The sequence below is a fragment of the Pempheris klunzingeri genome, chromosome 22, assembly GCF_042242105.1.
Source record: "Pempheris klunzingeri isolate RE-2024b chromosome 22, fPemKlu1.hap1, whole genome shotgun sequence".
Taxonomy (NCBI): Eukaryota; Metazoa; Chordata; class Actinopteri; order Acropomatiformes; family Pempheridae; genus Pempheris; species Pempheris klunzingeri.
Genome location: NC_092033.1, coordinates 153,427 through 170,000, shown reverse-complemented (window position 1 = coordinate 170,000; position 16,574 = coordinate 153,427). Strand labels below are relative to the sequence as shown.

Here is a 16,574-nt window from a genome sequence, read left to right as displayed (position 1 = left end):
AGTTTTGTTAGTGTCCTCCTCTCACACACCTCCTCTATGGAGTCCAGGGAGCAGTCCAGGACAGAAGCGGCCCTCCTGACCAGCCTGTTCAGTCTCTTTCTGTCCCTCTCCGTGCTCCCTCCTCCCCAGCAGACCACTGCATAGAGGACTGCAGACGCCACCACAGAGTCATAGAAAGTCCTGAGCAGAGTCCTGCACACTCCAAAGGACCTCAGTCTGCTCAGCAGGTGGAGACGACTTTGGCCCTTCTTGTACAGGACGTCTGTGTTGTGAGACCAGTCCAGTTTGTTGTTGAGGTGAACACCAGGTATCTGAGGGTCTCCACCCTCTCAGTGTCCAGTCCCTGGATGTTCACCGGTGCAGTCTGGGATGTCTTCCTGCAGAAGTCAATCACCATCTCCTTTGTCTTGCTGGTGTTGAGCTGAAGATGGTTTAGCTCACACCAGTAAACGAAGCTGGAGACGACCTCCCGGTGCTCCTGTTCGTCCCCCTCTGACACACACCCTACGATGGCTGTGTCATCGGAGAACTTCTGGAGGTGACGGCGCCCAGAGTTGTAGCTGAATCCGAGGTGTACAGGGTGAAGAGGAAGGGGGAGAGTACTGTCCCCTGTGGGGTCCCTGTGCTGCAGACCACCATGTCAGACACACAGTCCTGGAGCCTCACGTACTGCGGTCTGTTGGTGAGATAGTCTGTTGTCCATGCAGCCAGGTGACAGTCCACTCCCGCTCTTTCCAGCTTCACCCTGAGCAGTGACGGCTGGATGGTGTTGAAGGCACTGGAGAAGTCAAAGAACATGACCCTCACAGTGCTGCCGGTGTTCTCCAGGTGAGTCAGGGATCTGTGAAGCAGGTAGATGACTGCATCATCCACTCCAGTGCTCGGTTGGTAGGCAAACTGCAGTGGATCCAGATGTGGGCTCACCAGGGGGCGGAGGTTTTTGAGGATGATCCTCTCCATGGTCTTCATCAGGTAACCCTAAGCACCCTAAGCCCTAACCCTAAGCACAGCGCCTGCAGCTGATTGGACGATTATCTTTAAAGGAGCGATCAAACAGACGAGGTCTGGTGCTGAGACAATGAAGATTATGAAGATTATGATGCTGCTGAATGTGAGAAAAGTGTCATGGAGGCGATCAGGTCTGTGATCAGAGACACATGGTTGGATATTGATCAGCTGATCTGAAGGAGTCAATAATCAATTAATGAGTGGAGACAGACGAGTGTCAGACTGAAGGTAAGATGATCAATAAGAGCATTGATCCCCATCACAGGACAAAGGAGGAAGACTGCAGACTGATGAAAACAACAGACTACAGAATGATGAAGACTATAGACTGATTCAATTCAATTCAATTTATTTGTATAGCCCAATATCACAACAGAGTCTCACAGTGCTTTACAAAGTTCACTGAAATAAACAAGAAGTGTAAGCGAACAAACAATCCAGCAGTCCAGCAGTCGATGAGGCCAATGGATCGGTCCGATGGATCGGTCCGAGGCATCACCTGCCCTTTATGACCCTCCTTCTTCGGGAAGGAAAAACTCAAAAAACCCAGTGGGAAAAGAGAAACCTCCGGGAGCACCACAGTGAAGGAGAGATCCAGCTCCCAAGGACGGACAGGCTGTAGCCTTGGACAGACGCACATCCATTGGCTGATGGAGAACCACATCAGCGGGACCGGGACCAGGACCCACAGGAACCAGAGAACCACATCAGCAGGGCCAGGACCAGGATCCACAGGATCCACAGGATCCACAGGAACCTGAGAGATGAGAAAGCACAGAAAGGCTCCGGGGAAGATAGCAAGTTAGAGGCAGACATTTGGCTGACATGAGACATAACGATGGAGAGGAAGAGGAGGATAGAGAATAGAGGAGCTCAGTGCATCATGGGAGTCCCCCGGCAGTCTGAGCCTGTAGCAGCATAACTAGGGGCTGGTCCAAGACCTGATCCAGCCCTGAACTATAGGCTTTATCACTAAGGAAGGTTTTTAGTCTACTCTTAAATGTAGAGAGGGTGTCTGCCCCCCGAACCCAGACTGGAAGGAGGTTCCACAGGAGAGGAGCCTGATAGCTGAAAGCTCTGGCTCCATCACTACTTTAGAGGACTTTAGGAACCACCAGTAGGCCTGCAGTCTGGGAGCACAGTGCTCTAGTGGGGTAGTACGGTACTATGAGCTCTTTAAGATATGATGGAGCCTGAACATTAAGAGCTTTGCAGGTGAGGAGAAGGATTTTAAACTCTATTCTAGATTTTACTGGAAGCCAATGAAGAGAAGCCAGTACAGGAGAAAGATGGTCTCTTCTTTTAGTTCTCGTCAGAAGACGAGCAGCAGCGTTCTGGACCAACTGGAGAGTCTTTAAGGACTTATTGGGGCAGCCTGATAATAATGAGTTACAATAATCCAACCTAGAAGTGACAAATGCATGGACCAATTTTTCTGCATCATCAGTGGATATGATGGGCCTGATTTTGGCAATATTACGTAGATGGAAAAGGGCAGTTCTAGAAATCTGTTTAATGTGGGAGTTAAAGGACAGATCCTGATCAAATAAGACTCCCAGATTCCTCACAGTGGAGCTGGAGGCCAGATTAATGCCGTCCAGAGCAGTTATGGTAGTAGAAAAGCTGTCTCTGAGGTGTCTGGGGCCAAGCAAAATAACTTCAGTTTTATCTGAATTTAGCAGCAGAAAGTTGCTGCTCATCCAGGACTTTATGTCCTTAAGGCAGACTTGAAGTTTACTCAACTGATTGGATTCATCGGGCTTTATTGATAAGTATAAATGGGTATCAGCTGCACAACAGTGGAAATTAATGGAGTGCTTCCTGATAATATTACCCAGAGGAAGCATGTATAAGATAAATAGTATCGGTCCAAGCACTGAACCTTGTGGAACTCCATGTCTAACCTTAGTGTGGACAGAGGATTCATTGTTAACGTGTACAAACTGAAATCGATCTAATAAATAGGACTTAAACCAGCTTAATGCAGTTCCTTTTATACCAATGAACTGTTCCAGTCTCTGTAACAGGATGTGATGGTCGATGGTGTCGAAAGCAGCACTCAGGTCTAACAAGACCAGGACAGAGAGAAGTCCTCTGTCTGATGCACTCAGGTCTAACCAGACCAGGACAGAGAGAAGTCCTCTGTCTGATGCCATAAGGAGGTCGTTTGTAACCTTCACCAGTGTCTCTGTGCTGTGGTTCGCTCTAAAACCTGACTGAAAATCCTCTAATAGACTATTAGAGTTTAAAAAATTACACAGCTGATTAGCTACGACTTTCTCCAGGATCTTGGAGAGAAAGGGAAGGTTGGATATAGGTCTATAGTTAGCTAACACACCTGAATCAAGAGTAGGCTTTTTCAGGAGAGGTTTAATTACTGCTACTTTATAGGACTGAGGTACATAGCCTGTTAGTAAAGACTGATTGATCATATCCAGTAAGGACGTGTTGATTAGGGGCAGGACCTCTTTAAGGAGTCCAGTAGGAACGGGGTCTAGGAGACATGTTGATGGTCTAGATGAGGAAATTATTGAGGTCAATTCAGAAAGATCAATAGGAGAAAAACAGTCCAAGTACACATCAGGTGTAACAGCTGTTTCTATGGTTCCTAAGTTTGAAGTAGATGAAAACAACAGACTACAGACTGATGAAGACTACAGACTGATGCAGAGTACAGACTGATGAAGACCACAGAATGATGAAGATTACAGACTGATGAAGACTACAGACTGATGAAGACTACAGACTGATGCAGAGTACAGACTGATGAAGACTACAGACTGATGAAGACTATAGAATGATGAAGATTACAGACTTCAGACTGATGAAGACTACAGAGTGATGAAGACTACAGACTGATGAAGACTATAGAATGATGAAGATTACAGACTTCAGACTGATGAAGACTACAGAGTAATGAAGACTATAGAATGATGAAGATTACAGACTTCAGACTGATGAAGACTACAGAGTGATGAAGACTACAGAATGTGTGATTATAATGTGTGTGTGTGTGTGTGTGTGTGTGTGATTATACCAGCAGCAGCATGAATGAGGACAAAAGGACTTCTGCTGCCTCCTCTTCAAATGCTAATAACACACGACTCATTAACATGTGGACAAACACACGACTCACTGACGTGTGGACAAACACACGACTCATTAACATGTGGACAAACACACGGCTCATTAACGTGTGGACAAACACACGGCTCACTGACGTGTAGACAAACACACGACTCATTAACTTGTGGACAAACACACGACTCACTGACGTGTGGACAAACACACGACTCATTAACATGTGGACAAACACACGGCTCACTGACGTGTAGACAAACACACGACTCATTAACTTGTGGACAAACACACGACTCACTAACATGTGGACAAACACACGGCTCACTGACGTGTGGACAAACACACGACTCACTGACGTGTAGACAAACACACGACTCACTGACGTGTGGACAAACACACGACTCATTAACATGTGGACAAACACACGGCTCACTGACGTGTGGACAAACACACGACTCATTAACATGTGGACAAACACACGGCTCACTGACGTGTAGACAAACACACGACTCATTAACTTGTGGACAAACACACGACTCACTAACATGTGGACAAACACACGGCTCACTGACGTGTGGACAAACACACGACTCACTGACGTGTAGACAAACACACGACTCATTAACTTGTGGACAAACACACGGCTCACTGACGTGTAGACAAACACACGACTCATTAACTTGTGGACAAACACACGACTCACTAACATGTGGACAAACACACGACTCACTGACGTGTGGACAAACACACGACTCATTAACATGTGGACAAACACACGGCTCACTGACGTGTAGACAAACACACGACTCATTAACTTGTGGACAAACACACGACTCACTAACATGTGGACAAACACACGGCTCACTGACGTGTGGACAAACACACGACTCACTGACGTGTAGACAAACACACGACTCATTAACTTGTGGACAAACACACGGCTCACTGACGTGTGGACAAACACACGACTCACTAACGTGTGGACAAACACACGGCTCATTAACGTGTGGACAAACACACGACTCACTGACGTGTGGACAAACACACGACTCATTAACTTGTGGACAAACACACGACTCACTGACGTGTGGACAAACACACGACTCACTAACGTGTGGACAAACACACGACTCACTAACTTGTGGACAAACACACGACTCACTAACGTGTGGACAAACACACGGCTCACTAACGTGTGGACAAACACACGACTCATTAACGTGTGGACAAACACACGACTCATTAACGTGTGGACAAACACACGACTCACTAACGTGTGGACAAACACACGACTCACTAACGTGTGGACAAACACACGACTCACTAACGTGTGGACAAACACACGACTCACTAACGTGTGGACAAACACACGACTCATTAACGTGTGGACAAACACACGACTCATTAACGTGTGGACAAACACACGACTCACTAACGTGTGGACAAACACACGACTCACTAACGTGTGGACAAACACACGACTCACTAACGTGTGGACAAACACACGACTCATTAACGTGTGGACAAACACACGACTCACTAACGTGTGGACAAACACACGACTCACTAACGTGTGGACAAACACACGACTCATTAACGTGTGGACAAACACACGACTCACTAACGTGTGGACAAACACACGGCTCACTGACGTGTGAACAAACACACGACTCACTAACATGTGGACAAACACACGCCTCCATCATGTATTCATAAAACAGCTTCATGTGTTCATCACATGATCTTAGTATGATCTGGTCTGTTTACATGTTTACAGTGTGAAGAACAAAGAGATGAACAAAACAACCTGATGAGAGAGAGAGAGAGAGAGAGAGAGAGAGAGAGAGAGTTTCTACATCACTACTGTCAGCCAATCACAGAGCTGCTATATGGGGGGGGGGGGGGGGGGGGGGGGGGCTAATGGTGGTGTTTGGGGTGTTGAATCGTTTTATAGACGAGAAGAAAAAAGTTTCTGTCAGATCAGAGAAAAGAGACGAAGAAACAGACTGAAGAAGAGGAGGAGAAACACACCGAGGAAGAAGAGAAAGACCAAGGAAGAGGAGGAGAAACACACCGAGGAAGAAGAGAAAGACCAAGGAAGAGGAGGAGAAACAGACAGAGGAAGAGGAGAAAGACCAAGGAAGAGGAGGAGAAACACACCGAGGAAGAAGAGAAAGACCAAGGAAGAGGAGGAGAAACAGACAGAGGAAGAGGAGAAAGACCAAGGAAGAGGAGGAGAAACAGACAGAGGAAGAGGAGAAAGACCAAGGAAGAGGAGGAGAAACAGACAGAGGAAGAGGAGAAAGAAAGCTGGATCAGAGGAGAGAGGTGTGGATGTGATCAGTGACTTTGGATCAATACCAGTGAGGAAGAGGAGGTGAAGGACGACAGAAGATGTTATCGGCACTGATGATGATGAAGATGAAGAGTCTCTAAGCTGTGAGTGTGAATGTTTCACTCGTGATCATGTGACGATGAAGATCAGTCAGGAGACACACCTGTGACACACACATTACACACACTTTAAACACACGTTACACACCTGTTACATACGTCACACACCAGTTATACATCTGGTCAGTCTGTAAGCGTGTCTGTTAGCATATCTGTTAGCGTGTCTGTCTTTTAGCAAATCTGTAAGTGTGACTTTCTGTTAGCATCTCTGTCTGTTAGCATATCTGTTAACATCTCTGTCTGTTAGCATATCTGTTAGCGTGTCTGTCTGTTAGCAAATCTGTAAGTGTGACTTTCTGTTAGCATCTCTGTCTGTTAGCATATCTGTTAGCGTGTCTGTCTGTTAGCATATCTATTAGCGTGTCTGTTAGCATATCTGTTAGCATGTCTGTCTGTTAGCGTGTCTGTCTGTTAGCATGTCTGTCTGTTAGCGTGTCTGTCTGTTAGCATATCTGTAAGTGTGTCTTCCTGTTAGTGTGTCTGTTAGCATATCTGTTAGCATGTCTGTCTGTTAGCGTGTCTGTTAGCGATGTACGTGACTGATGATATTTCCTCATTTGTTGTTTAGAATCAGTAGAAGAACCGCCGCCATGACGACGATAAACACTATCTGCTGTCAGTGTGCTGACACTGAAGCCCAGAGCGGACTGAGCCGACACCTGGGACAGGTAACACCAAGGTGAGGCCAGCACGTATTATAAAGCCTCCATCCAAACACCTGCAGGGATCCAGATGTTGAGCGCAGCCCAGGAGCTGTGCTCAGGGACTCCATCATGGACCATGTGACACCTGGCGGCTCTCCAGATGAGGCGCACCTGAAGGACTACAACTACCTGGCCCTGGTCCTTGGCATCCCACTCATCCTGGTCACCATCCTGGGGAACATCCTGGTGTGTCTGAGCGTGCTCACGGAGCGCTCCCTGAAAACTGCTACCAACTACTTCATCATCAGCCTGGCGGTGGCCGACCTGCTGCTGGCCGTGCTGGTGCTGCCGCTCTACGTCTACTCTGAGGTCAGTGAGGATGGTGGGGGGGTTTATGGAGACCAGTATGACTTACGTGTACATCTACTCTGCGTTAATAAGGACTGACGTGACTTTCCACCTGCGCAGTACTTTGGAGATTTTGTCTGTCTGTGTTTAGTTTCTGGGAGGTATCTGGACGTTGAGCACCTACACCTGTGATGCTCTGATGGCCATGGATGTGATGCTGTGCACCGCCTCCATCCTCAACCTTTGTGCCATCAGCGTGGACAGGTGAGCGCACCTGTCCAACATATCTGTGTCTGTGGGGGTCGAACCCGGACTTCAGTGTAAATCAGGTTCAGGACGACAGCCACTGCAGATAAATTCACACATAATTAGAAGAAAGGCAGCATCAGATATCCTCCTCATATCTTTAACTTAATATTTGTACTGCATGATTAACCCTTGACTAACCCTAATTACAGCGTGATGACCAGATCCAGCAAACAAAATAACAGATTAATTGGCAGCAGAGCTACAACAGATCTGACATCAGTTTGATCTGAGACTCTTCCTGAACATGTGACAAGCATGTGTCTTTTTTACAATGAAAATTACTAATGAATACACTTCTTAATGAAGCTTTTCAAAATAAAGTACAGGCATTATAACTGGCTATTATTATTATTATTATTATCATCATTAATCGATTATTTATCGATTAATTAATTTAGCATAATGGTTCGTCTGACATGCGGTCTGTTGGTCTCTGAGGGTTTCACAATAGATGGTCTGTCCCCCTAATTCTGACCCTTTATGAAGGAAAGATTGTCTCAGGTCTCAGTCATATTTATAGAGTTGCAGTCTTGCTGTCAACATCTCTACAACCCCGACCCCCCAACCCAAACCCCCACGTCTCCAGTCTGATCAGCTGGTCACTATGGGGTTTGTTTCCATGGTGATATCAACAGAAGGACTCAGTGTGGACAGAGAGCGTCTGATGTTACACAGTGCTCGTTGTCAGGACATGGTATCACCCTGACCCCTGACCCCCATAACCTAAACCCCAAACCCCCAACCCTATAACAAGGGTTACCCCCACAAACCTAAGCATGACCACAGTAGTCCTGGTGTGTTGTCCATCAGCCAATGGATGTGCGTCTGTCCAAGGCTACAGCCTGTCCGTCCTTGGGAGCTGGATCTCTCCTTCACTGTGGTGCTCCCGGAGGTTTCTCTTTTCCCACTGGGTTTTTTGAGTTTTTCCTTCCCGAAGAAGGAGGGTCATAAAGGGCAGGTGATGCCTCGGACTGATCCACCGGACTGATCCATTGGCCTCATCGACTGCTGGACTCTTTATTAGATTGTTTGCTCACTTACACTTGTTTATTTCAGTGAACTTTGTAAAGCACTGTGAGACACTCTGTTGTGATATTGGGCTATACAAAATAAATTGAATTGAATTGAATTGAATTGAATTGAATTGAATTGGACGAGTACAGGGGTGGTGACTTTGATGACTTTTTGATGAGTTTGAAATAAGGTTCCAGAGAAGACCAGAGAGTGAAGCCTTCATCCAATCAGGTGAAGCAGGGTCAGGACAGGAAACCATGATCCAGAATGGTCTGAGTGATGCCCCCTCACCTGTCCTGTTGGATTTCAGGTACATCGCCGTGGTGGTCCCTCTGAAGTACAACAGGAACCAGTTCAGCATCCGCCAGCTGGCTTTCATTGCTGCCACCTGGCTGCTGTCTCTTGGCGTGGCGAGTCCGGTCATCTTCGGCCTGAACCAGGTGCCGGGTCGCAACCCAAGCATGTGCAGACTGGAGGATGATGGCTTTGTGGTGTACTCATCCATCTGCTCATTCTTTGTGCCCTGCCCTGTCATGCTGCTCTTGTACTATGGGATGTTTCGAGGCCTGCGGCGGTGGAGCAGTCACAGTCGGTCTCAGGCAGGTCGAGCTGGTCGCCGGGCGCTCTCTTTACGCTTTGGCTCAGCTCTACGGCGAGCTAAAACCACCACGGTAGGGAGTCGAGGGAAGGTCATGTACGCCGTGCCGGCCAGCCTCAGTCCCACCTCTCCATCCACAATCTCCATGACAACACCCTCTCCGACCCCGGTGACAGAGGAGCAGCCGGACGTGGCGATGGCGGAGAGCAACCCGGTGACGACGCAAATTGACAGCATGTCAGACGGCGAGGCCACAGAGAGGAGGGAGGAAGGACAGACGAAGAGTAGCACCCCAAAGAGACGAAGACGAACCAATCAGAGCTGCCGAGTCAGCGGGAGGGAGCGCAAGGCCATGAGGGTGCTGCCAGTGGTTGTCGGTGAGTCTTCACTCAAACTTTATTAATAACCAACAGTAACATTAACGCAAAAAACAGGAAGTGATCCAGGAACCGGGTCTGTTGAGGACCTGGGCCCGTTTCCACCAGCTGGTCCTGGTCCTGGCTGCTGAGTCGGTCTTTGTTCAGATCAGCCTGTCAGTAACACCAACCAGACTTAAGCCTGGTCTTAATTTTGGTCTGAGCAATGGCGTCCATGTGAATGTTGCAATGGCCGTTGCCTAGCAGCGAGCGTTGCTAGGATACATTGTTACCAATCTCCTGCTGTCTGGCTGATTTTGTTGCTGACAATTTCTCATTTGCAGCTCTTCCTGCTGGTCAGAGCAGACCAGCAGATTTTAACGTTCTGCTTCCTTTCTTGGTGGCAGTCGGCTGCCGGTGACGCGCTGCCGGCGCTGCGCTGTGGTCCGACACAAACTGAAACATCTGAATCTCTGCTGTAGAGTCTGAATGTCTCCATCAGCTCCTCGACACAGGAGACGTCTTGACGGGCTGATTCTGTCCCTGATCGCTCTCCGTCTGTCGCAGCATCCTGTAGGAGACGCAACGTCGTCTGTGCTATTACCGTAGACACAGCCTGGATTCTGACTTCATGTCAGATTTGCACCCGCACTACGATGGCTTCAGCCCCACTGGCGTAACTATGAGGTCGGACTCACAGCGCAAAGCTACAACCAACTGAGCTTCAGACCAGCGTGAGTCCTGTTGGTGCAGCCAGCCGCTCGTTCACTTTAACGCAAAAACATTACTCATCATTTAGTCTGAAGTCATTTTACAGCTACAGTTCATCGGACTGAAAGAGATGACTGAATAAATCTGAATAAGGCTGAATGTGTTTGTAGATCTGGCGGTTGTAGATCTGGTGTTTATGGATCTGGCGTTTGTAGATCTGGCGGTTGTAGATCTGGTGTTCGTGGATCTGGTGGTTGTAGATCCGGTGTTTGTATATGTGGTGTTTGTGGATCTGGTGGTTGTAGATCTGGCGTTCGTAGATCTGGTGGTTGTAGATCTGGTATTTGTAGATATGGCGTTTGTAGATCTGGTGGTTGTAGATGTGGTGTTTGTAGATATGGCGTTTGTAGATATGGCGTTTGTAGATCTGGTGGTTGTAGATAAGACGTTTGTAGATCTGGTGGTTGTAGATAAGGCGTTTGTAGATCTGGTGGTTGTAGATGTGGTGTTTGTAGATTTGGCGTTTGTAGATCTGGTGGTTGTAGATCTGGTATTTGTAGATATGGCGTTTGTAGATCTGGTGGTTGTAGATCTGGTGGTTGTAGATAAGGCGTTTGTAGATCTGGTGGTTGTAGATGTGGTGTTTGTAGATTGCGTTTGTAGATCTGGTGGTTGTAGATCTGGTATTTGTAGATAAGGCGTTTGTAGATCTGGTGGTTGTAGATCTCTTGATGTTGACTGAGAACAGACTCTCTGTGTTTATTTCTTCTCTCAGCTGGATGTTTGTTCTCCACAAACTGTTTCTCATGTTTTAATTATGGTAAAAATAGAAACTGCTTCAGTCTCCGTGGAAACCACTTGAGTGAGTGAGCAGCACACCCCCCGCCGTCTGTACAATGGGACCTAAAGGACTCAGTAAGAGCTCAGTGTCCTCCGAAGCAGTTAAAGGAGATTAAATATGTCCTGATAAACAGCAGAGAGAGAGGTGATGATTAGCCATGATTAATTGATCATGATTAATTGATGACATTGTTGTTATAATGAAGAAATCACCAGCATTGTAACATCAAATTGTGATTAAAGATGTGACTGATTCGTTAAGGTTTTCTGTGAAATTAACATGTCAGAAGGACGGTCAGAGTCTGGGAGAGTTTGCTCAAACACTTGATGAAGGTCACTTAAATCAAAATCAACATAAACAGTATTATTACTCCAACACAGACTTACATGTCTCCTAGACCCCATTCTTACTGGGCTACTTAAGGAGGTCCTGCCCTTAATTAACATGTCCTTACTGGATATGATCAATCAGTCTTTACTAACAGGCTACGTACCTCAGTCCTTCAAAGTAGCAGTAATTAAACCTCTCCTGAAAAAGCCCACTCTGGATTCAGGTGTATCAGCCAACTATAGACCTTCATCCAACCTTCTCTTTCTCTCCAAGATCCTGGAGAAAGCAGCAGCCAACCAGCTGTGTGACTTTCTAAACTCTAATAGTCTATTAGAGGATCTTCAGTCAGGTTTTAGAGCGAACCATAGCACAGAGACACTGGTGAAGGTTACAGACCTCCTCCTTATGGCATCAGACAGAGGACTTCTCTCTGTCCTGGTCTGGTTAGACCTGAGTGCTGCTTTTGACACCATTGACCCTCACATCCTGTTACAGAGACTGGAACAGTTCACTGGCATAAAAGGAACCACATTAAGCTGCTTTAAGTCCTATTGATCAGATCGATCTCAGTTTGTACACGTTAACAATGAATCCTCTGTCCACACTAAGGTTAGACATGGAGTTCCACAAGGTTCAGTGCTTGGACCGATACTATTTATCTTATACATGCTTCCTCTGGGTAATATTATCAGGAAGCACTCCATTAATTTCCACTGTTGTGCAGCTGATACCCATTTATACTTATCAATAAAGCCCGATGAATCCAATCAGTTGAGTAAACTTCAAGTCTGCCTTAAGGACATAAAGTCCTGGATGAGCAGCAACTTTCTGCTGCTAAACTCAGACTAAACTGCAGTTATTCTGCTCGGCCCCAAACACCTTAGAGACACCTTTTCTAACAACACAACTGCTCTGGATGGCATCACTGTGGCCTCCAGCTCCACTGGGAGGAATCTGGGAGTCTTATTTGATCAGGATTTGTCCTTTAACTCCCACATTAAACAGATTTCTAGAACTGCCTTCTTCCATCTACTAATATTGTTAAAACCAGGTCCATCCTGTCTGGAGATGATGCAGAAACACTAGTCCACACATTAGTCACTTCCAGGTTGGACTATTGTAACTCATTATTATCAGGCTGCCCCAATAAGTCCTTAAAGACTCTCCAGCTGGTCCAGAACGCTGCTGCTCCTGTTCTGACCAGAACTAAGAGAAGAGACCATCTTTCTCCTGTACTGGCTTCTCTTCACTGGCTTCCAGTAAAATCTAGAATAAAGTTTAAAATCCTTCTCCTCACCTCCAAAGCTCTTAATGTTCAGGCTCCATCATATCTTAAAGAGCTCATAGTACTGTACTACCCCACTAGAGCACTGTGCTCCCAGACTGCAGGCCTACTGGTGGTTCCTAAAGTCCTCTAAAGTAGTGATGGAGCCAGAGCTTTCAGCTATCAGGCTCCTCTCCTGTGGAACCTCCTTCCAGTCTGGGTTCAGGGGGCAGACACCCTCTCTACATTTAAGAGTAGACTAAAAACCTTCCTTAGTGATGAAGCCTATAGTTCAGGACTGGATCAGGCCTTGGACCAGCCCCTAGTTATGCTGCTATAGGCTCAGACTGCCAGGGGACTCCCATGATGCACTGGGCTCCTCTCTCCTCCTCTTCCTCTCCATCCTGATGCTTCATGTCTCTTTAATGTCTGTTACTAACTTGCTATCTTCCCCGGAGCCTTTCTGTGCTTTTCTCATCTCTCTGGTTCCTGTGGATCCTGGTCCTGGTTCTCCTGCTGTGGTTCTCTGGTTCCTGTGGATCCTGGTCCTGGTTTGCCTGCTGTGGTTCTCTGGTTCCTGTGGATCCTGGTCCTGGTTCTCCTGCTGTGGATCGACAGCCACCAACACTTTTTACTGATATTAGTCCCGTTATTATTATTCACATATGAACTATTGTCATGTTTTTCAATGTTACCATATTGATCAGTATCAGTCACATTACTATTACTATTGACAGAAAGCCCCCCCCGAGCCTGTTCTGTTCAAGGTTTCTTCGCGTTAAAGGGGAGTTCTCCCGTTAAAGGGGAGTTCTTCCTCCACTGGGTCCTAATCTAATCTCTGATGCTGCTCTGTGGGGATTCTTGAATCCTTCCTGTTGAATTCTTGAATCTTTGGGTCTCTGAATTAAACAGTCTGAGAGAACACTGTTATGAACTGGTGCTGTATAAATAAAGATTGATTGATTGATTGACTGTATCATCTGCGTACAGACATATATTAGACGTACATTATATCAGTGCCTGAGGCAGCCTCAATCAATCGGTCAAACTAAATGCTCAGTGAGGATTCTAAACATGTCTGTCCATCTAAGTGGATCTGTCCTCTGTCTCCAGGTGTGTTTCTGGCCTGTTGGACGCCTTTCTTTGTCGTCCATGTCACTAAGGTATTGTGCCAGTCATGTGACATCAGCCCCACCCTCATGTCTGTGGTAACGTGGCTTGGCTACGTCAACAGTGCCGTCAACCCGATCATCTACACCGCCTTCAACGCTGAGTTCAGGAATGTTTTTCACAAGCTACTCTGCTGTCGGACGTCAAACTAAAAGCGAATTTCAGACTGTCCAGGATTTCATGATTTTTGATTCTTTAAAAAAACCCAAACATTAAACAATCGCCCTGTATACTGTCTGTCAGCAACAGGAAGACGGCGTTTAGATCTGGACTGAAACACTCAGACTGTCTCTTATTTTGAAGATTTTCTCCAAGTGCCAGTCTCTTATTTTGAAGATTGTCTCCATGTGTCAGTCTCTTATTTTGAAGGGCATGGCATGGTTAAGCAGAGCCGTAATCAGATTACAGCCCAGAGTAATAACTATTGTTTATATTGGAGTGTTTTGTGGTTTAAAGGTGCAGTTTGTACAGATCAGAGTCGACTTTACGGAAAAGTGTTGATGAATGGAAAAGAAAAAATTGAATATTGTGGTGACGTTTCTTCCGGTGGAAATGTTTGTGTTTTTATCTGTGACATGAAGCTGAAGCTTCGTCATAAACAGACAAAATAAACAGAAAAGAGGTTTTATTTGATGGAGCCAGGTGAGAATTTGTTCTTATTAAACATGTGTTGCCTCTAGTTCAGAAAGAGACGTTTAACTTCTTACTGGACAACTTTTATTTATCGTTCCAGGTAACTGTGGTAACGGTCAAATATTGAACAGTTATTGCAGCAAATTAGAGTCACAGGAAAACGTGAGAAATGCCCCAATTTCATTTTGCTACTGAACAAGTGTTAGTTGCCGTTGTTTTTTCCTGCAGGATCGTCTGAATCCTGATTCAACAGTTTCTGGCAGTTTTTAGACTCTCAGCTTCTGCTTCAGGACCAATGGAGGTCTTCATGTTTTTCCTGATGCTGCTCAGATGTGGTATTCAGAGTTAAATTCATCACCACGGTCCTTTTCTGGATATCAAAGTGCTGCAGTTCAACGTTCTATCAAGAGTTTTAGGACAGCAACGTTAAACTCACGCTTTAAGCTCTCCTCATCGTCATGGAGACGCAGCCTCAGCAGGAAACCAGGTGATGCCATTTCATGATGACACGTGTCTCCGGCCCACCTGTCAATGACTCACCTGCAGGTGAGGAACATTCTGTGTTTTCAGCCTGTCTGGAAACACGAGCAGATTCACCATGGGATGTTTTAACCTCCTCCATCAGAGTGGGGGGTGCACACCCTCCTCTTTGTGTGCTCAAACTGCCATGGAAACCACAGGGTTACCACGGTGACAATGAGCCCATACATCCTCTAGCTGTGACATGTATTAAACATGTGTTCAGAACTCCATCCAGAAAAGAGGATTTTATTGTCTGTGTGTTTAGTGACTTTAAAAAGGTCAAACGAGCAAGGGCACAAAAAGACCCTTCACATACATTTTACAAATAGAATTAAAAATAAAAACTGGGTTTTTAAACATCTTCATCATCTTCTTCATCATCAGCTGGTGGGCTCATGCCTGCTCTTTCTCCTCCTGCATCCAGGATGAATGTGGATGTGTGAAGAGGTGTTTTCATTGTGTGTTTGTATGTGTGTGTGTGTGTGTGTGTGTGGGGGGGGGGGGGGGGGGGGGGGGGGGGGGGGGTGAAGATGAGGAAGAGGACAGAGAGTGTGTGAGGTGTGAGTATTATCAGAGGATTCACACCTGAGTGTTTCCAGCAGGTAGAGTTCCTATTCTGATGCTGCTGCTGCTGATGATGATGATGATGATATTCCACTTCACTGACTCACCTCTTTATGGAGGAGGAAGAGGAGGAGGAGGAGCAGCTCAGAGCAGCTCTTCCTCTAATCTCTGGGCTGGTGTTTTGATTCCTGTGGTTCACACGCCCTGGAGAACTGACATCATCACCATCATCTTCATCTTCATCCCTGTCAGAGGTGAGTAGAGCTCAGTTCGACTGAGTCACTTCAGGCCTTCAAAAACTCCTCAGTGTTCTGGATTCAGTGCAGATTATGGAGGGTAGTACAAAATGAGGGTGGGGGGGGGGTAGCACAGATTAGGGGGATTAGATTTCCTCCCATTAAATGTTCCCTCATGTTGGACTCAGAGAAACCTGAGTCACTGCAGGGAAACTGCAGATGCTGTAATCAGTCAGCTGATCAATCAGCGGACTCATCAGTCAGCTGATCAATCAGCAGACTCATCAGTCCGCTGATCAATCAGCGGACTCATCAGTCAGCTGATCAACAGGAAGTAAATCAGCCTTCTTCATCAGCTGTTTCTGCAGTTCATCCAATAGTTTAAAGGAGCAGTCTGTAGGATTTACTGCCATCTAGTGCCCCTCCCCAATGATATACCAGAGTATTTTCACAGTGTAGTATTAGTACTTCAGTAAATACTGGTACCAGAG

At 46.4% G+C, this 16,574-nt stretch overlaps 1 protein-coding gene across 1 annotated transcript; it reads left to right on the top strand.

The window, feature by feature from the left end:
• Window positions 1–7,316: 7,316 nt before the first annotated feature.
• Window positions 7,317–14,280, top strand: drd4-rs (dopamine receptor D4 related sequence). Its single transcript, XM_070854199.1, has 4 exons — window positions 7,317–7,556; window positions 7,687–7,799; window positions 9,169–9,833; window positions 14,072–14,280. Exons 1-4 carry the CDS (start codon window positions 7,317–7,319, stop codon window positions 14,278–14,280), a joined length of 1,227 nt encoding a protein of 408 aa, XP_070710300.1.
• Window positions 14,281–16,574: the final 2,294 nt, after the last annotated feature.